At 54.4% G+C, this 20,729-nt stretch overlaps 1 protein-coding gene across 2 annotated transcripts in view; it reads left to right on the forward strand.

Annotated features, from left to right (window-relative positions):
* MAP2K3 (mitogen-activated protein kinase kinase 3) overlaps window positions 1-20,729 on the forward strand; it is a 35,836-nt gene that overhangs the window by 10,671 nt on the left and 4,436 nt on the right. The window contains exons 1-10 of one of the 2 annotated variants that reach the window (XM_072878068.1): window positions 4,705-4,997; window positions 10,142-10,174; window positions 10,597-10,666; window positions 12,551-12,599; window positions 15,508-15,621; window positions 16,119-16,238; window positions 16,718-16,834; window positions 16,995-17,046; window positions 17,856-17,983; window positions 18,629-18,706. In XM_072878068.1, coding sequence (XP_072734169.1) covers window positions 4,982-4,997; window positions 10,142-10,174; window positions 10,597-10,666; window positions 12,551-12,599; window positions 15,508-15,621; window positions 16,119-16,238; window positions 16,718-16,834; window positions 16,995-17,046; window positions 17,856-17,983; window positions 18,629-18,706 — 777 coding nt within the window. In that variant the 5' untranslated portion in view covers window positions 4,705-4,981. Of the gene's footprint in view, window positions 1-4,704; window positions 4,998-10,141; window positions 10,175-10,596; window positions 10,667-12,550; window positions 12,600-15,507; window positions 15,622-16,118; window positions 16,239-16,717; window positions 16,835-16,994; window positions 17,047-17,855; window positions 17,984-18,628; window positions 18,707-20,729 lie in introns of those variants that run through there. The other variant, XM_072878067.1, reaches the window with a different exon arrangement.

Consider the following 20,729-nt stretch of genomic DNA (forward strand, 5'->3'; position numbering starts at 1 on the left):
CCTGGGATGGTGGAGAAGCTCCTCTCTCCTGAGCCGTGCCTGGGTGCTCCCTGGGTTCCTCTGTCTCAGCTGGGGAGAGCGTCTTGGCATGGATGTAATTGGGGAAAAACACAGTAAAAATAGCAGATGAGCTTGTTGGGTCTGTTAGGCATAAACGTGCGTGTCGGTTCAGGCAGGCAGAGCACTGAGTCGGTCCTGCCTGTGCCGTGCTGTGGCTGGCGATGACAGACCGACCTGTTCTGACTCCCAGATCCCCCCCAGCTGAGTTTGCAACATCTGCGGTGAGATAACAGACCTAAAGCATGTGAACTGGGCAGGCTTGGTCCCGAGTCACCGGCAAGCAAGAAACACCAGGCTGCAGGATGTCACCCTCCCGGTCCCGGAGGGTAATGTCACTGCGAACCATCGGAGTAGCTGCCTGCCCTGTTCTTCAGCGCAGATGCTGGTCTCGAGAAAGTCCTGCCCGAAGTCTCCGGGCCAGGGAAGCACCTGGTCGGTCTCTTGTTTCGGCCCCTCTCCTGGAGCAGGCGGCTGCGGACATCGAGGCCTTCCTTGTTTTTTTTCCCCTCCATAAATTCCATTTTCATAGCAGGTGCCTGCTCTGTCTTACATCATTTGCAGAGATGAAATCACTCCATCCCTGCCCAAAATCAATCGGAGAGAGGATGGTAGAAAGCTAATTTTTTTTTTAATAAGAATTGCATTAGAAGCAGAGAAGGAATACTTTGCTCTCTTGCCAGGTTTACAGAGGTTTGGGGACACCTGGAAGTACTTGAATTGCACCAGTCTGGATAGAAAAAAAAGTGTCTATTGACTCTGGAGTTGAGTTACAGCTGGCAGTTGAAAAGTCAAATGATTCTTTTCCTTTCTCAGAAAGAAAAAAATGAACTAACCGTGTGCCTCCTGTCAAGCTGATCTGTTCAAAAAACGGTTTGAGTTTTCTGTCCCATCAGGAAACTCACCAGCCGGTCACATCAATTCCAAACAGGTTTTATTTTTTCATGGCTTTGCCTATGGGCTGAGAAGTCAAAGGGAGGAGCGTTGCTCTGGGGAGGGCTGGGTACCTGCTGGCAGGGAGATGGGCACAGATGACGGTGGCTCTGCCTCTTCCTTTTTCTCTGTTTTTGGGGCTTTTTTAGCATGCTTCTCTCTCTTTGTCTTCTCCTAACAATTAAGGCGTTGGGGCTGGGATTGCTTCCAGACCTTTGTCTCGTGGCGGCATGCCAGCGTCTGCAGCCAAGTTGGTGCAGCCCATGCCGGTCCCACGAGATGGCTCGTAGCCACGGGTTTCATGCTGGCCATGCAGGCTGCGGGCTGGCCGGATGCATGTGCCACCCAGCTCCGTGGTTCCTGACGAGCTGTGGCTTGGGTTAATTACCCATCCCAAGCATTTTCCCACTGCCCCCAGCCTACCCTCGGTGGGTCCATGTTGGCATTGCGCTGCAGCTGAGCTTTGAGGAGGTGCTGTCTCTGCCCCTGCTTTTTTTGGGAGAAAACCCAGTCAGAGGGATGGATGCAAAGGAGACAGTCTCCAGCCCCGCAGAGGATGCTTTGCCTGCACCCTGGCTTGGTGCCTGCTCCAAAGAGGTGCCCCTGTGACCGTAACCACCTTCACACTGGGGTTTTGCACAAGCTCTGGTGCAAAGCAGCCCAACTCTTGGCATGTATGTAGGGTGTCCTGTAACAGCATAGTGCAAACGCCAGCTAGCTGGTGCTTTTAAGCTTCCTAAAGGCAGTCTGGTCTCTGCTCGTGTGGGTTTCTCAGAGGGGAGCCCGTGTGCTCCATCGTCACAGGGCTGCAGGATAGCTAGCTGCCACCTGGGAACAAAACACAAAATCAAACGTTTTTTCCAGCCCTCGGGGTTATGCAGGTAACCTAAAAATACAGCTGGAATGTAACTGGGCGGTGACATCCTCCCGGAGCTGCCGGCAGAGCCGGCACGGCTCGCGGCGGCGTTATCTGGCCGGTGCACGGAGGCCGGGTGTGGCCCCAGAGGTGGCAGCGCGAATGTCGGCCTCTGGCTATTGGTAGCTTTGGCTAACGTGCCCATCCCCAAATCCCTTGCTGGGTACTAGGAGGTCGCACCCTTCTCCCTTGCATGGGTCTCCCCCTCACCCAGCCCTGGTGGCACCATCGGTGCCGTCTGGGGCTGGGTGACATCAGTGTCATCCTGCTCTGCCGGAGGAGATGAGCCCTGCACGGTATCGGAGATTGATCGTTCCCAAGCACCATCCGAGGGGATGAGAAAGATGACCCTGTTACCTTTCCGATTGGATTCGGTTCAAAGGCTTTGTTTAAAAATAGAGCTGCCGCAGAGTTTCCAGGCTGCTGGTCCCGTGCGTGGCTCAGGCACGTGGAGCTTTCCCATGGGATGTGCACCTCGTACATGGAAAAGCAAGTGCATCTTGGGCTTGGGGCAGTGGCCACGTTACAGCCTTGGCCAGGGAAACTGCTGCAATTCCCGGCCGGACAGCGAGGTGCAGTGGGCATCGGGCAAGATGGCGCTGGGATGGGATGGCGTGGCCAGCTGCTGCGTGGACTTTTCTCTGATCCGAGGAAAGGGATATCCTATGAAAATCGCCCCCTCCCCTGGTTGGGCAGTGACTCTTCTTTCAGGGCAGGTGAAACCGTTAATTTCTTGCTCAACCCCAAACGCACACCTATAAAAAGCTCCTTGCTGACCCTAAATGGGGCATTCCTTTTTTGCCGCTCGTGGCAAAGCGGCTCTTCCCCGGTCCCCAGCTGCGATGGCGACCCAGCCTTAACCAGACCAGCCTTGGGAGACGCTGCCTCTCCGCAGGGGAAGGGTGGGGAGAGGGGCCTGGCATTGGCAGGGTGCTGTTTGAGCTCATTGCTGTTTTTAAGGGTGTGCTCTTCCACTTATTCAAGCCAGCCCACTGGCAGGAGGCTGCTGGGAGCGATGGGAGTGTGGCTGCCATCCCACCGGACCCCCGCCTTGTCCCTGGCTCTGCCCCGGCATACCTGGACCTGCAGCAAGTGCCTTTCTCCCCGTCACAGGCTTTGCTCCCATGGCTTCCCTCACCAGTTACGGGGTGATGTCCCAGCCCAGCAGCGTGGGGAGGCTTCGTTAACATCGGTGAAACACCCGATGCCTTTTGTTCCTCCGGGATTACCTGTACTGTATAAAGGGCTGGGTGATTAATGTCAAATGGCGTGTGTCTTTCAAGGCTGGGCAATTCCTACGGTGTCAGCAAACTTTTGAAAGAGCTGCCAATGGCGAGACTGGAAAGGATGCTTGGGTTTGGTTTTGTTTTTTTGGTTTGGTTTTTTTTTTTTTTTTGAAGATGCTTTTGAGATGTCAGGAAGCTCTGCTTTACACCAACCCTGCTCCTCAGGCACTGAAACCCAACTGGACTAATTCAAAGGAAATCGTGTTTCCCATCCCACCTCCTGGGTTAGGGACTTTCTGCTCCAAAGCAGCACTGACTTTGTGGGTGTCTGTAAAGATCCTTGGAGCATCTTCTGTCTTGGCCAGAGAATTCTCCATCAAGCCAGAGGGTTAATGACAGGAGAATAACACAGCATCGTTCTCCCCAGGAGTGCTGGGGACGGGTGCCAGTGGCTCTTGGTGCCGTCTGCGATAGCAGCTCCTGCGTCAGCATCCTTTATGTGCTGATGATCTGTGCCTGAAACTATACCCTGGGAGTGGAAATGCGCCTGAGAAAATATCTTCCGCAGTCCTTCTGGGGCTTATATAAACACTATTTAAAATTAGAGTCACTCATTATGTTGGTATGTGCATTTACCTTGACCTCTGACTTTTCTGCCTGCAAATGTGTATGGCCTGGCACAGCCTACAAGTTAGGGAATAGCTCAGGAGCAAACCAGAGGCATATTTGCTATAATTGGTTTAAGGTAAAGAAGCTGGTACAGTATCTCCCCTCCAGGCTGACAGGGAAATCAAAAACAAAACTGCAGCCCGTCAAAGCCGAGTCTGGCTTTGATCAGGAATGTCAGTGCTGGCTTCTGCCAGGCTGGTTTTGAGGGACAGGGGAAGAGCAGTGATACTTCGCCACGGCTTCTCTTGCACATGTTTGCAGAGAAATGAATGATTTTTTTTTTTTTTCCCCATGCCTTTGTCTCTCTCCCTTGCTATTTACTGGCCAAATCCGTGCAGCGATTTATATTTTGCCACCAGAGATGCCGTCTCGGTTGTCACCCTGGAATAGCTGCCAAGCTCTGTGGCGATATTGTCATGGAACAATATTTCTACTATTTGTTGTGGTAATAGTTGTTAGTGGCAAAGCAATTAGCGTGTCACCTGCAGCACAAAGGAATGTGACCTGTTTCTGTCCCAGCACCCCCTCGGTGCCCGAACCGGCGAGCGTGGGCTTCCCTCTGCTCTGATGACCGGCTGATGTGGGGTGGCAGCAGGGCTGTCCTCGAGCAAGGGTCGCTCCAGTGGGATGCCTGGGGAAGGGGATGGAGGAGACCGGAGTGGGCTCTGCCTCTCTGCCTGCAGGCTGGGTTTGAATGATTTAATTTGTCGGAAGAAAACGCGTCCCACCAGGATGCACTGTAGCAATCCAGTGCTTCAGTGGCTCCCGGAGCTGGAGCTGGCTCCCCCCTAGTTTCCTGTTGACGTCATCTGCTATTTCACTGCTGCAGTTTTTACAACTGTTGAGCTTTCAAGGGTAATCGGAGCTGAGACCGGCCAACCTCAGCAGCTGCCGATGAGGGAACGTGGTGCTACCTTCCCCGTCTCCCCCCGCTTGCCTTCGCTGCTGCTTCCAGCCTCACGGACCCCCGGGAGCTGGGGACGCCGGGCAAGGAGAGCTGCGTGAAGCCGGCGAGCGCTTCGGGCCATGCATTCCCACCGAAAATAATCATCGGTGCTTGCAAGAAGTGCCGTGTGCCGGATCCTGTGGGATTTTTTTTTTTTCCCTTCCCTCCTCCAGCCCGCCCCCATCCCTCTCTTCTGCCAGGCGTGCCGGCGCTGTTCTTCATTTCTGGGAAACCATGGACAAGAAGCAAGGTAGATGTTGCAATTTCCAAAACACGTGGTGGGGGAGAGTGAAGGGCCGATTCTGTTGCTAAAAGGGGCTGTGTAACTTTTTTGGGTCAATCCATGCGGTTTTACTTCTTTCTCCTTGCTTGGGCGGGGGGTCAGTGTTTGCAGCTGTGGATCTATTTTTAAAGCACTGGAAACTTGCATGTTTTGTGTGGGGTTGAAACACTGGCATCATAATTGTAAAAAAAAAAAAAAAAAAAATCTAGCATGGCTAAAGGAAAATATTCGGAGGGTAAAGCAAGCTCCTGGCTCCGGTTTTGGTTGCATTCCTGGGACGCAGGGTTTGCCAGCAGCTCTTACGTGGTTGTCCCCTGCTAAAAAGCCTGTTGCATTGGAAAGGTGGGCACCCACGGCGGCCCCGGCAGTCAGGACCTCTGATTCAATGCAGGCTGACAGGTTGTTTTGGGGCTGCAAGGGGCTTTTTCTGAAGCGTGTTTTTTTCCTCCTCCTCGCTCACTTTTTTGCAGAAGTGGCGAGCGTGGGGCAGCGATGACCCGCAGGAGCCCCTCTCTGCAGCAGGACCTCGGCGGACCGATGAGTGACGGCTTTCGGCAGGTTGAGAGCCCTTTTTCCACTTCCACAGATAGCTTTTTCCACTCTCAACAGTGGAAAATAGCACAAAGTGTGCCTGTGAGGAGCTGGCTCTCATGACCAAAGCAACCAAATTCCCCTCTCTGCTTTGCACCCTGCCTCTAATTTCTTTTTTCTTTTTTTTTTTTTCTTGATGCTTTTTTTATTCCAGCTCTTTCTTTGCAGGAGGGCTGGGATCCACCCTCCAGCCTTCTGCCCCATCCATGGCATTTGACTCTCCTCCTCGGATCGAGGAGAACCGGGATGCATCCAAAACATTTTCCGCAGCACTAACAAAGTGGCGTGGCTCTGGAAGCAGCCTCCTGTGCCGCAGCCGTCCCCAGGACTTCACCTGGGGCTGGAACCAGAGCCCTGGGGAGGCAGCGGAGAGGCTTAATTTCAAAGGTCGGCTCAGGCAAATAGTTTTATTTACAGTTCTTTAGATTGTCCTGTTCGTTTCTCTCCACCCACGCCAGCGGAGTGAGAAGGATAAACCTCCTGGGGAGAGGTGCAACTTCATAGGACTGAAGTCGGTGGTGGCAAAGATGAGGATTCAGATGTTGAATTAAGCAGTTCCAGGAAATGTCTGTGTCAGTTCTTAGCTGGTGGAGGTTATAGCATGAGAAAAAAAATTGTTAGGCTTTCTTTTTTTTTCTTTAGGAGGAAATGGTTCCTTTCTTAGCATAAAGGATGCAGTTACGTGCCTGCAGCATCACGTGGGTTACAATCTCGTCCGCACCAGGAACTTCTGTCAGCTAATTTTCTCCTGCCTGGGTGTAAGGCACTGTGCCGCGTGCCCCCGCGGCCGGCAGCCCCTTCCGCTGCCCGGAGCACCGCATTGGCAGTGCCCAGCTGTCCCGCGTGCTCGGGGCTGGCAGCAGAGCCCTGGGGCTTGCAGGGGTAACCAGGATGTGTCCCCACGTTGCCTTTTCCTGCTGCTGCCTTTTTGCTCACGTGGAGGAATGTCTAGAGGGGAGCTGTGTTGCTCTGTGCTTGCAGCCACCCCTCTTGCAAGAGCGCAGTGCCCTGGGAAACTAGTGTGTTTCCAGGACTTTCAGGTGACAGAAACCATTCTTCACGTTATAGCAATTCCTCCTGCACTGACCCTACCGGGATCCCAAATGTGCGAGAGAGAGTGCCGAGGCCTCGCTGGTGAGAAGGAGCTGACAGCAGCTGTCTGCGGGGGCTAAAAGCTGCCCTGGGATGTACTTGGGACAGAAGGGCTTGAATTGCAAGGTCTTGTCATGCCCATCCCACTACTACTTTTTGTTCCTCCCATTTTATTTTTCTCCCCCCTCCGCTCCCTGTCCTTCCTCCCACCCTCATTTACCCTCAAAACAGTGTGTGGGCTTTCCCTGGGGGGCTGCAGAGGCTCAGGAACGAGGAGGTCACCTCCCAGGGGGTGATGCATCCAGCTCTGGGGCTTGCAGCAGGCAAGGGGGCTATCACTGGGCTGTGCAATAGTGGGGAGGCAGTGCCGTGCCCCCTCTCACATCGGGGCTCTGCCTGCCCTGAGCAGGCTGTGCAGAGCTTCAGGGCAGGACTGCTTGTCTCTTTTTTGGGTGTTTTTTATTTTTTTTTCCTTTCCGGGCTGTGCTCAAGGGGAAGTGGTGCCTGCCCACTCAACCTCTGCCCAGCTGGACCCATGCTGCCAGCAGCGGGAGAAGCTTGCAACAAGAAGCAAGAATTCAGACCAACTTGCAGGGTGCTGGAAAGCTTGTGGCAAGTTTTGGGAGAGCCATAACAGGCAAATCCAATCTCTGCCTCAGCTCCCCCGGCTGCAGGGTAGCATCGGGGCTGATTTTATTCCTGCAGGCATGGGCTGAGCTGGGTTTTCCACTGGCGTGGGTGGCCCAGCCAGAGCCTGGGAGTGGTGGCAGAATACCTCCGGTTTAATCGGTGCTTTTTCAGACTGGAGCTAGGAAATGCATTTCGGGGCTAGGTGCGACAGGGTGGGAAGGGAATTGTCACTGACCCTGGCAGTATGATGCTGTGCAGTGAAGGGCAGCGGTTTGAGGGTACAGGGAAGCAGGCTGATGTGCAGGACCCCCGTTATAGCAGAGTTCACAGGGGATGGCTGATGCACAGAGACGTTAAATGACTCTCCTGTATGGCGCAGGGAGTTTGTAACGGGGAATCTCCCCATCCCTCGCTGCCCCTCTAACCTGCGCTTGCAAATCCTCCTGCCTGTGAGCTTGGGCTCCACCGAACAAAGCACCCCATTGATTCCCGACCCTGGGTGCTCCCAGCTCCCTCTGGCCTGGCTCTTGCAGCCAGGGCTAAGGAAGGGCTGACGCCGCAGCCTGCGGGACGCCTGGCTCGGGGAGCGTGTGGACCCTGCTCCTGCTGCGTGAGTCACCGTGCTGTGGCCGGCGCTGCCAGAGGAGCTGGCGGCACAGAAGGCGCTTTGTGCCGGCTGCGGGATTACTATGGCAATTGGGGAGAGGGAGAGCAAACAGACTAAGCAAAACGCCAGCCGGGATGGGGGGTGTTTCAGGGCTTTGTGTAGAGGTCTGGCTGGTAACTGCCTGGGGGGGCTGCTTGCAAACCGCAGTCTGCATTTCGGAGCAGGTCACGGAGGAGAAACGCTCGGTGCAAGGCTCCTGGTCGGCAGCGAGCTAAATCCATCCCCCTGGATGGGATGGCATGGGATGTGTGCCCACAGTGAGCTCTGCAACTAGTCCCAACTTGGGTGCAGAAGGACTCTGGGGACCCCAGTTTTGAGGTTCTGTGGTTGGCCTCCCATGCTGAGTAGTGAGAGGCTGGGTGCGGGAAGGGGAGGCATTTCTGAACCCGTGGATGGCATCTTTCCTTTGGCTCTGTTTTGCGTTTGCTCTCGTTGCTCAACCAGGTATTTTGCAAAGTGTCATCAGTGGGCATGCTGGGCCCCTGGTAGTCCCCCTTCCAGCCCTGCTGGGTGGGTGATGGGGAAGGGAAACTTTTCAGGCTCATGAATTAGAAGCTTTGATTGCCGGGACATGGTCAGGTATCCAGAGATGGTTTCCAGCCAAGCAGGATCGGTTTGGGAACTGCGCTGGTCCCAGACCATATGGGCTGGCTCTGATGCAGGAAAGGTGACAGATAAGATGGGGATATAGACTGATCCGTGCTGATTCTTTCAGCAGGGAGGGATGCTGCTGGTCCTTGCAGTTGGGACCTTTGCAGTATCTTGCAGACCAGCTTTCACCTGCAGCCTCAGCGAGTTTTGCATTTGGGGAAGGACAGGACTGGAAAAGTGGGTTTCAGGCACTCATCTCAGCTGAAGCATCTGGAGCTGGTGGGGGACAGGGATGGGGATGGGGGCTGTCTGTGCTGGGAACATGCTGGACACGTATTGTCCTTCTGTCTCGCCGCTGCTGCAGGAGCTCTCGCATGGTGCTGCGTCTCGGGCTGAAATCCCAGCTCCTTGCCTCTCCCCTCCCTTCCCCACAGCCTTCGAAGTGCTGGACTTTGTCCGCACGCCTGTTCCTGGGAGCCAGGCGGGTAGGAACCGTTTTGAAGGGCCGTCCAAGGCCACGCCGAGTCGTCTGCTCCCAGCCTGATGCCTGGAGCACACCTTGCTGTTCGTGCTTTTTAACGCATCTTCCAGGTCTGTGCAGGCAGAAGCGCCTTTAGCTGCAAAGCGCAGCTGCCCCCTTGTCTCTCTCGGAGGGGATCAGGACTTCGATGCTCTCAGCTGTATCACTTCAGCCCCTCGTGGTCTGTTTATTTTCCCAGCGAGCTGGGGTAGATGGGTGAGCTGTTTGCTGATGGAGGAATAGCTAGGGCTTCGGTGAGCAGCCTGGGGTCCCTGGCACCGCAGCGAGCTGATTCTTAGCCCTGCGCGGGTCTCTTCTGCCCATTGCTGCCCGCTGGCCCGTGCTGGTTATCTCTTGTCCTTGTAGTTTCATCTGCAAGTATTTGGCCTGCACTGGACCTGCCTGAACCCCGTTTCCCTCCGCAGCAGTGGGTTATGTTATCTCAGTGCTGTTTGGAGTTGGGGAGGAGCGGGAAGAGAGCATCCTCTCGCCAGTCACTCCCGGTGGGGTCACGCCTTGTCTGGCGGGGTCTCAGCCTCTGCAAGCCTGGGTTTGTGGCCGGTTCACTACTGGCTCTTATAGTCAGCTCCTGTCTGGTTTCCTTTCGTTGTGCGTGGGGTGTCCCCTCTCCTGCTGGGACTAACTCCTTGGTTTTGCTTGAGGTCTGATGGCCGTCACCCTCCGTGCCCGGTCCGACCCACGCTGCAGAACGGGTCTGGCTCTTCCCAAGAAGGCCTGGGTGGGGGCCAGGGGGCTGTGGGGCAAGGAGGAGCCGGACAGGGAGTGTTTTTGGGAGCCCTGTGCATCACTAATGGCGTGGGGACCTCTTGTGGCTGGAGAAACAGGGATCTGGCCAGGCTTGGCTGGGCTGGGCTCCGGCAGCCTGTCTGCCTGCCTCTGCCTGCAGCGCAGCCGGGAGGGCTCTCCTTGGGCCGTGCGTGGGACCCGAGGGACGCAGGGTTGGTACCCGGTGGGTCTGGAGCATGAAGGCTGAGCTGGTGCCTCCCTTTTCCCTTTCAGATTCCAAAGGATCCTTGGAGCCGCACAAACCGGGTAAGTGCCCGGCAGAAATCGGAGCTTTAACCCATCTCCTGAACATCAGCAATTAAAATCTCCAAAGAGAGGGGACTGTTAATGGCCATGAAGGGTAAAGAGTACTTCTGGGGTGTCTGAGGAACACTGCAAGGCAGTGCTTGGCTGCGAGACTTGGAAAATGGTCTCTGTCAGTGCACCCCTGGGTATTTCTGTGGGCAAGTGCTCGACAGGGACATCGAGACCCAGTTGTGCTTCTGGTTCTTGCCTGAAATTGTGGGCAAATGGTCGTGAGCACTGTGACCTTCTTGTGATCTTGCCATAGCTGCACAGTATAGGGGATCCAGGCCCTGCCTCCCCTACCTGGTGGCTGCAGGCAAGAGGATGCTTGAAGGAAGAAAAGTAAAAATGCCAGTTGCTCACATGTGCATCTTCTCTTCCAGTGAAAAGCAAGAAGAAACGGGAGCTGAGGATAACATGTCCCCCCATCAAACAGCCCGTTGCCAACACAACGTAAGTGTCTCTGCTGCTTAAAGCCAGCCGGCGGTTCTCCAGAGCCGGATTCAGCAGTGTCGCAAGGGGAATGGCCCATGAAGACTTCACAAAATCAGCCCAGTTAATTTTTTTTCTCTTAAGCTCTGGCTTACGGGCAATGAGAAGGAATTACACACGTATGCACATGTGCGTGCAGACACATGCACAGCGTGTGTATCTCTGGGAGGTGCCTGTTAGATTTGAAATGACTGAAAGGCAAAGGCTAGGAGACTGCTGGGAGACTCTCTTCAGTCTTTCTGCCCTGGCTGTGCTGATGCCAAAGGGTAAAGACATGGTGGAGAGAGCAAGTCTGCCCGATGGAAGAATAAGGGAAGGTTTTCAGTGCAGGGGAAGAGAAGAGGTGGTGGCAGCTGGACCACGGCAGGAGCAGGAGGGTGAGGGTTGGGGGATGCTCTGCATGGCAGGGCATCCTCCCCCTGACCTGTGCATCAGAGCTAGTTTGAGTTGTTTGCAGCTCCTCGCCGTGGTGCGAGGACGACGCAGACATCTTGCGTTGTTGTGCTGCTTGGTGCCGGGGGCTGGTGCCCAGCAGTATCTCAGGGCACTGGAATTTCTCTCTGCCCTGTTTGCTTTGTGTGACTGATGCTTGTTATGCTGTGGGGGAGAGCCCAGGGTAGTGGCGCTTGGTTTGACGAAGAGCAGACTGCTAAAATTCCTCTTCTGTGGTGCTCTTCCAAAACACCTTGGGCTGCGTCTCCACCGCTGAGCCTTGTTTGCTCCAGAAACCCTTTCTAGAGACCCTCCCAGCTCCAGGAGAGCAGTGAAATCCCCAAAGGGGAAATACCACTACCGAAAACCCCAGGTAGATAGGGCAGATCTGCCAGAATGAGAGCCAGGGGAACTCCCCCATTAATGCTGTGCAGCCTAGCATGCACACGCAGAGCCCTGCACGCAACAGCCACCTCCTTCCCCTGTGGGTGCATCTGTCTCTGCTCCTGTCGGTGTTTGAATTTCCTCTGGAATTTGTGCGGCACTTGCATGTCCAGAGCACTCATGTAAAAGCTGTGCAAGCTGTCCACAACTCCTTTTCTTTGTGCTTTTCAAGCTGCAGTGCAAATATTTGTGCAGTGTCAGGCTTTTGCTGTGAGCCTGAAGTACTTCCTTGAAGCCAGAGGTTGCTATACTGCTTGGATGGGAATTGGGAGGCTAAACCCGTTGGGCAATCTCCATTCTTAAAGGTCCCAGGGGATGGGGAGAGCAGAGAAGTGAGGCATGAGGGACAAAATGCTCATGTTGGCTCTAAAAGTACCGTGCTGCCCGTAATGGGAAGTGGGCAGCAATGGGGAAAAAAAGCCATAAAGGAAGACTTTCACCTGCACGGTGTTGTGCAAAGCGTGACACCGAAGTGCTGCCTGCTCTGCCTGCCATGCTGCCTGAAACAGGCCTGCGAGTGTACACAAATGACTCACGGGTGAGGAATTACCTGTTGTTCCCTCGGCGTGCGTTTCGGGCTACGTGGCTGTCCTGTTACAACACCTGCCTGTCAAAACATGACAGCTGAGCTGCTCTGCCACAGAAACTTCTCATCCCGTCGGTCTCGGTTCCTTGGGCTCCTGAGCAGGGATGGTTTCGTAGCCGGTTGGTTTGATGCATGTCTCACCTAGCTGGCTCTCTGGGGTTCTCGCTGGCTGCGTGCAGCGAGTGCCTCGTGGGTGTGGGCTGAGGTGTTACTGGCACGATTAAAGCATTTGTGAATGTTTGGAGGGGGCTGGTTCAAACCCACGACAGCAAGGCACAGTGGAAAGCAGCGGCTGAAAGCGCTCGAAGGAACATGAAACCTGGCTCTGGCCAAGAGGGTTAACAAAGCTGGGCTTTCTCCTGACTCTCTCTCTTCTCTTGCAGGCCCCCGAGGAACTTGGACTCCAGAGCATTCATTACCATTGGAGATAAAGTACGTGTCAATGTGGTTTATTTTTTGCTTGCTTCCAATTTTGTTTGCCCCTTGTATGGGGAGTTTTATGGATCATGCCTGAGAACCTGTCAAATCATATCTTGAGATTCCGTGAGAAGGACAGTGCCATCCTTGTGCAGCCTCGTGGGATGCATCTTTGCAGGGATGAGACATCCCCCAGCAGGACCCTTCCCTGGAGCAATGGGGTGTCTGTGTGTATGTAGAGCAGTGACTGTTGGGGAGCTGAGCATGTCACCCTGCCTGCAAGAGGGCTCATCTCTGAGCCTGTGTGCTTGCTGGCTGATCTCTCCTGCCTGCGGGCAGTCCCTGCAAGGCAGCTGGGTGTCAAAGGCTGGGTGTGCAGTTTTGTTTGTAGTGGGAGATCACGGTGGTCCCTTGACAGCCCCACCGGCCACCTCGGTCTGAATGCATGGACCCAGCCCATCCACCCTAAAGCAGCGTGGCCTCACTGCGCTCTCTGACTGCCCCAAACAAAGTCCCCTTCATGCTGCTGACCCGCAGGGCTGTGTTACTGCCTGTGGCCCAGGAGAAGCTGGGCACAAAGCTTCTCTCTGGCTCTCCAAAGCCTTTCCTAGTGACCTGATGAAAACCACTGCTAGAAATAGCCACTGTCTCTCTTTTATTTCATTCTCTTGTTACGGGCTCTCCTGGGGCTGCAGAAGGCTGTTTGCAAACGAGCTAAAAATACCATGCATTGGATCAGCCCTATATCTAGCTGCTTACCTTCCAGGCTGGGGGCAGCTCAGCTGATGGGATCTGGGCCCCTCGGCCCTGGTGCAAGATTTTAGGGTTAGGGGACAGATAAGAGAGGGGAGAGGAGAGGAAGCTTTGGCTGCGTCTAGGGAACAACCCCGCTGCCTGTATCACTTTCTGGCCATTGTGTCCATTAATAGCTCGGGGAGAGATGCTCTCTAACAGCCTGGGCATGGCGTGTGCAACAGGAGAGTGCTGTAGCTCGACGAAAGCTCTCTAGATTCGCTTCCTTCCCTGCTCTGCCTGCACCGGTGTTTGCAGGAGGGGTCTGGTCCAGGTATTTTTGGAGCGACGCAATGTGGGATGGAGGAAGAGGGCTTGGGCAGAAGGCCAGCTTTGGGTCGTGGGATTGGATGGTGACCTCGGGTCCATCGGATCCATGCAGGTGATGCCCTGCGTCCCCACTACCGGCTCAAACCCCCCAGGGCACGGGGTGAGCGATGCCGGGGTGGGGAGTGCCGGCTCTGTTGGTGCATCACCTTTGTTGCTGGGCAGGGCGATGCTGGTTCCTGGAGTGTGCTGGGAACCGCCAGCTTCTGGGGAAGCCTTAGGGTAAATGCCAGGAAAAAAAAAAAAAAAAAAAAAAGAAACAATAACCTGGAACAACTGCAGAACACGTGTCCTGCAGAGCACGACCATGTCCTTCCTGGAGGCCCCTGCAGGAGCTGCGAGCCTGCACTGCTCCTCTGCCAGCTGCCCGGGGCGGCAGGGTGGGGGGTTGGATGTGTCCCCATTACCCTGCTCTCCTCATTTCTGGATCCACCGTCCTGCCCAGGAAAGGGCCGGCACCTTCCTGTGCTGGGTAGTGCATAGCTCAGCGCTGAGCTCAAGCACAGATCTCTCTTGCTCCCTGCCTCGGCCGCCTGCCAGGCACATCTGGCTCCAATAAATGGAGCCGGGGCTGCCGGGAAGGTCCGGCGGACCTGGTCGCTGCTGGCCTTGCCGTGGCCTGCGCCGAGGGGAGCTTGCTGGCCAGGAGCCCGGCAGCCACATCTCCCAGCTTGCCTCCTTAATGCCAAAGGCTGTTTCCTTTCTGCTCTGGGTGTAGCTCGCAGGCACAGTATCCGGCGCTGTGCCGTGGATGTTTCCCACCCTCGCTGCCTTTGTGGCTACTGGGGCAATTTGGCATCCTGGTATTATATTTTTGTTCCCTGAGACCAGAGGAAAACTGGAGGCTGGATAAAGCCTGGCTAAAAGAAGGCCTGTGACTTACTAGGAGTGATGAACGCAGCGTCTAAAAATAACCCATGTCTCACTCAAAGAGTTTGTGCCCTGCCCAGCAGAGCAGGCAATTACAGGGTAACACGTCTTTAGGGAAACTTGTTCGTGGGTTGCGCAGGAGCTCACTGGCTCCCTGCTGCGTGGGACACTCGCTTGTCTGAGCACTGGTGATGGTTTTTTCCAGCTTGAAGTGAGACTTATGTAGTTGCACTCGCCTGAGCTCCTTTGTTGGTGCTAACTCACGTTTTACCTTGCTGACTGCTTTCTGATGGTGGGAAAAAGTACCGAAAGCAGGTAAAACCCTTTTGAACTCCCCGATAATTAGGAATTGAGTTGCTGGGTTGCTGCGTGCACCATCCCATCGAAGAGAGGCTTTGCACAGGCAGAGGTGTTATTAGACATGTAGGTGTGTTTGTGACCAATGATCTCTTGGGGTGCAAGGTGAGGTGGGGGATTCCCCGCTGTGCACGGGGATTTGGAACTGTGGCAGAGGCTTCTGACTGCTGCCCGTGTTGGCACGGGAGCTGTTAAAATCCTGCAAGTAGTTCAGCAACCGCAGAAATACCCTTGTGTGGGTAATCCCGAGCAGGCAGAGAGGCACCAACCTTTGGTGCCCTTTCCAGTGGCAGCGTGCCCTGGCTTAAAGAATGAAACTCCTGATCTCTAGCTGCAGAGGGGGAATTAAATGAGCCCTGGTGAGTATGGGGTGAGAGGGTTTGGACTCTGGTTCAACAGAGCAAAAATTATATCCATCTTCTCTAAGCATGGTGCCTCTGGTTTGTATAGGAGCTGGTGGGGTCCTGTAGGTACCATCCTTTGGAAGTGCTCTGCATGAACGAGCTGCAAGTGTTGGAGCTCTGCTGATGTCCTTGGTGATAAGCATGCCTGTGTCTGATTTTTGTCTCTCTTAAAGAACTTCGAGGTGGAAGCTGATGACCTGGTGGCAATTTCGGAGCTGGGCCGTGGAGCCTACGGTGTGGTGGAGAAAGTCCGGCATGCGCAGAGCGGCACCATCATGGCCGTGAAGGTGAGGACAGCTGCTTGCTGAGGGAGATGGAGGTCAGGATGTGCAGCTCCAAGGGAGCGGAGAGACTGCTGAACTCCACCGGTCGCAGCAAAACGGGGACAGGCTTGTCTCAGTTTGGCAGCCTCTGGTATCTGTAGTGTGGCTTGGTTGTTGGAGGGTCTGTGCTGATACCAGCTGGACACGGTGGGGTTGATCAGCAGGCTCTGAAAGCCAGGCTTGGTGCCTGCAGTTAGGCAGTGCAAGGTTTGGATGTCAGAGTGCCCATCCAGGCTTCTGGCCTGATCCTGCATCTGCTGAAGAGCTTGCCAAGGGTTTGTCATTCATTAAGGTGCTGTCTGGAAGAGGGAATCTGGGCATCTTCCTGGGTGCTACTGGCCACAAAAAACAGCCCAAAACACTTGCCTTGGCCTCAGAACCGCAGGTCCTTTGAGTCAGCCCAAGGGATAATGGTCTTATCCCACCTACATCAAACCCCTCTTCTTTCATATTTGTCTCAGAGGATTCGAGCGACTGTGAACACTCAGGAGCAGAAGAGGTTATTGATGGACTTGGACATCTCCATGAGGACAGTTGACTGCTTCTACACAGTCACCTTCTACGGAGCCCTCTTCCGTGAGGTACTGAGCCGATGGATGGCTGGTGGGCTGCGTGGCACCTGGGGCTCCTGCGATTGCGCTGAAGGCACTGAACTGTCCCAAACCACCTCTGCATTCTTCAGTGCAGCTGGGTTGTTTGAGATGCTGCCATGACTTAAAGTCAAAGGCTTGCCTCCATCAGGCAGTGTTGAGCAGGTCCGGTTCCTCACTTCCATGGCAAGTGCCCAAGCGCGTTGTGCGTGGCCCAGACCGGCTTTGGGGTAGACCCTCAAAGGGAGCCATCGCAGATAGTTTTGGTGGTACCTGGACGTCTGTGCCCATCGCTATCCAGTGTGGAGCCCATGTACTGGTGGTGTGGGCAACAGCAGCTGCGCAGCAGAGACCTTGGCTTGCCTGTATGGAAGGGGCAGTGTCTGTTTGTCCATCCATCCCCACCTCTCCCTTCAGCTCCCGGGGATTTCCAGGGAATTCCCTCTCAGCTGCTTTCTCTCCATCTGCAGGGCGACGTGTGGATCTGCATGGAACTCATGGACACCTCCCTAGATAAATTCTACAAGAAAGTACTGGAGAAGAAGAAAACCATCCCTGAAGACATTTTAGGGAAAATGGCTGTGTCTGTGAGTGCCTCTTGGGTTCTTATGTGGTTTTGTGCATTCCCTGAGCCCGTTGGAGGTCTCTGTTCATGCCCACGGTGTGTGGAAACGGGTGGTGTGTTTGCAGTGGAAGGCTGGTGCTGCATGTGATTAACAGATACTCTTTCGCTGTGTTCGTTCTCAGATTGTACGAGCTCTGGAGCATCTGCACAGTAAACTGTCCGTAATCCATAGAGGTAGGTGCTGGGTGGGGTTAGCGTGATGTGGCTGGAGACCTAGCCTTGAAATAAGTTATGTGAGGACTCCTTCCCAGGCGATGCGTGGTGTCTGCCTCTGGGATGCCTACGGTGGGGTCTAGTGGTACGTGGGACCATGGTGGACAGATCTAGATGCTCAAGGCCTATTCCTGAGATGTAGCCTTCATGCATCTGCTTGCGTGATGCTGTTCTCATCCTCCTTTCCAGATGAAGGGTTGAATATAATAACTGAATTCCTCACTAGCTATGTTTTTATGGGCATCTCTAGCTCTCTTGGAGTAGAGATGCATCAAAGGCAGCTCTTGGAGCCAAAACCCCGTAGCCTTCCTGGCTGGGTAGTTCTGGCAAGGTGAGGGCTGAAGGGGACCTTGCAAATCAGAGATGGGAATTGTAACACTCAGGTCCTGTTCTTCATCCTGGTATAGCTCCTTGTGTAGTTGTGGACAGATAATGACGGGCATGAGACAAGCTGTCCTGAGAACTTGGTAGAGTTGAGCTTTTAAGGCTGTGTTGGGCACATAAATCTCTCCTAAGGAGCTGGGCATTAACTCCTCAACATTTTATTTCAACCTTTTGACCTGCCTCCTTAGAGAGGAGGCCTGTTCTGCCTGGAGAGGCATGGTTATGGTTTGCAAACAACTTTTACTGAAATAAAAGACTGGTGGGGTTTTGTCTCCCTTCCCTTGTGTTAGGGCCTGCCTGCGCCTCTCCCAGGTCAGTGGGGAGTTTCCCATCTCGTCTCAGGCTCTGCAAAGGCCCAATCTGCCCTCTCATGTTCTCTCTATTAGACGTGAAACCTTCCAACGTGCTGATCAACAAGGAAGGACATGTGAAAATGTGTGATTTTGGGATCAGCGGCTACTTGGTGGACTCTGTTGCGAAGACCATGGATGCCGGCTGCAAACCATACATGGCTGTAAGTGTGCTCGTGCGGGGCTGGAGCCAGCAGCCTTCAGCTGCCTTCAGCCTTTACTCGAAGAGGCTGCTGCTTAGAAATCAGTCTTGGTTCACCTGTGTCCTGAGATAGAAACCACTTCAGAGTGCTCTGGGCTTCCTGACTCAGCAGAGTCCTCCAAGGACGGGATTACCCTCCCTGTAAGCCCTGCTGTGTGTGTTAATCCCGCAGCAGACTCTTCCTCTGCCACCTTCCATTTGCAGAAGGGTAAAAGACTGGCTGGTGCTGGTTGTGGTGGTTGGAAGGGCTGCTCCTTGTTGGCTTAGAAAATGCTGAGACTTTTCTTGGCAGGATCATTTAACTTCATCCTCTCAAGGCAGTATGAATTTCCCTTTACCATCCGTGGCATCTGTGTGGGTAGTTTGTGCTCCTGGGGCAGGGATCATGCTGCAGGGATAGTACAAGTCTCACTCAGGAGCTGGAGGGCAGAGTTTATGTGGGTTGTGTGGAGCAATCAGTGCTAGATTTAACCTCAGACCCTGCCTCCATGGGGACATGAGCCAGGGGAATCCACCCAAGCTGAGTTTTGAGCCAGAGATTTGCTCTGTGGGGTTTGCACTGGGAAAACGAGATAGAGTTGTAATATCTTCCATTTTGCTGTTACAGCCAGAAAGAATAAACCCTGAGCTGAACCAGAAGGGCTACAACGTGAAGTCGGATGTCTGGAGTCTGGGGATCACAATGGTAACACCGAGGGCTTGGACTGGCACCCTGCAGCCCTGGGGTTGGGATGGGGTCTGTACTGGGGCTCTAACTCTGCCGTGAGCGGTGGTATCTGGTGGCTTCACCCCTGGGTGGGTGCCCACCAAACGGGGCTAAATTCTGAGCGTGATAGCTCGGGACATGAGGTGAATTACCCAGGGCACAGGGTGGTGCTGCTGCCCTGCGCACACGGGGTACCTCACCCCGGGGCAAGGTAGCTGTGAGCCGGGGCGTGCGGCCAGCGTTGCCACCACTGCTGCAGCTCTTGCCGAGTCGGCTGGCAAGCTTGCCAGGAGAGAGTCCATCTTCTACCTCTTCTCTTTCCTCCTCTCCCTTCTTGCATGTTCCTGCTGGATCCTGGGGGATACACAAAGGCCTGTTATCCCCACGTGGTTGCCTTGTACCCCTCCGTTTGGTTTCACAGAGCTACTTGTGTACTATGCCAGCTCCAAATAGCTCCAGTTAGCTCTGAGCCCTGTTGGTGTGGATGGCAGACTCCCAGGGGGCAATATCTGGATGACGGCGGGCTTCGTTGGGCATCCAAGAGTCTGGCTTTTAATTGCTCTGCAGCTCCCCATGTGCTGGCTGGAGAGGTAGTCAGTGGAGCAGGGTTTGCTGCAGCTGGGTCACAGCCTTCCTGCATGCACCCCCCTCCCGTGTTAGCAAAGCCTTGCAGGAGGATTGCGGCGAGTTAGCCTGCCCTGCTGCAGCGAGGGGTGCTGTGCATGCTTTGCAGCAAGTCCTGCCTGCAGGGTAGCTCAGAGCAGCCAACAGGAAGGGGAAATACTTTCAGTTCCAAAATTGCAGCTGCTCAGGATGGTTTATCTACCTCTTGCAAGAAACGGATCTTGCAGAAAGCAGCTGAAATCTTCTGGCGCCAGAGGACAAAGGAAATCCCAGCTGTTGGCTCGAAGGGGATGCCGCCTGGGAACGCGCCTCTCGCTTTCCAGGAGACTCTCTTTCTGCGGGTAGATTATTTTCAGGAATTTTTCCTGTGCCCTGTTGGCTGTCGCTTGTCTTGGGTGCTGCATCCCTGTGTTTGTGTGCGCTGCACAGGTCTCTTGGTAAATATTCCCTCTTCCCCAGCTAGTTTTGTCCACAGTGCCAAACCCAAGCCCCTCTCCTTGGTATCCCTGTGCCAGTGCAGAGCAGAGCTGGGCTGGCTGGCTGGAAATGTAGTCAGCTCTGGGTTTCCTCCCGAGATGCAGGAAGCTGTGGGATGGGAGATTGCATGAATGATGAAATCTCTCAACCTTTCCAAAGCTGGATGGGAGAGGGGAACCTTGCTGACAGCCTGCCAGCCTGCAGCTGAACGGAGCCCCAACCTGTCTGACTCCCTCTAATGTCTTCCTCCTGGGCTGGCTTCCTGTTTTTTTTATTTTTGAAGGGGTTTGATTGATTTCAGACCGGCTGGTTTTAGGGCCATTGAGTTGCAGGACTAATCCAGGCCTTTCCGGGCCGGTGGCTTCATTCAGTTTTCCAGCAGCAGGAGCTGAGCTCCCTATGCCTGAGCCAGAGGCATGCGGGGGTCCCTGGCTCTGCCCTGTGTCCTTTCAGGTTTCTCATTCCTCCCATTCCATCCCATCCCGTCCCACCCTGCCAGGCAGGTCTGGAGGTTCTGCTGCCTGTCTCGAGATGGGAGCCGACCCTTGGCATGAGGGGTGACGGGCTTTTTCCTGCTCGAATGGGTGACAGAGCAGAGGTGACTTGTAGGAAGGACCCAGTAATGGAGGTGGTTTGGCAAAGATCTTCCTAAGTGATGTTCGAGCACTTAGTTTTTCTTGGGTTTGTGGATTATTTTTTTTGTGTCTAGCTCATTACAGTACTAGTCTGAAGCCTAGAGGCTGGCTTATGGAGAGCAAAGCACTTTGGAAGCTAGTGCAGAAACAGTGTGCTGTTATTATTATCTTTTTAAATAATCCCATTTTACATGTCTTTGGTGGCTTCCTGTAAATGCATTAATATGCTGAGCCAGCCTCAAAAGGAAGTATTTTTGGCCTCTTGG

Source organism: Ciconia boyciana, chromosome 13, assembly GCF_034638445.1.
Source record: "Ciconia boyciana chromosome 13, ASM3463844v1, whole genome shotgun sequence".
In the NCBI taxonomy this organism is placed as follows: domain Eukaryota; kingdom Metazoa; phylum Chordata; class Aves; order Ciconiiformes; family Ciconiidae; genus Ciconia; species Ciconia boyciana.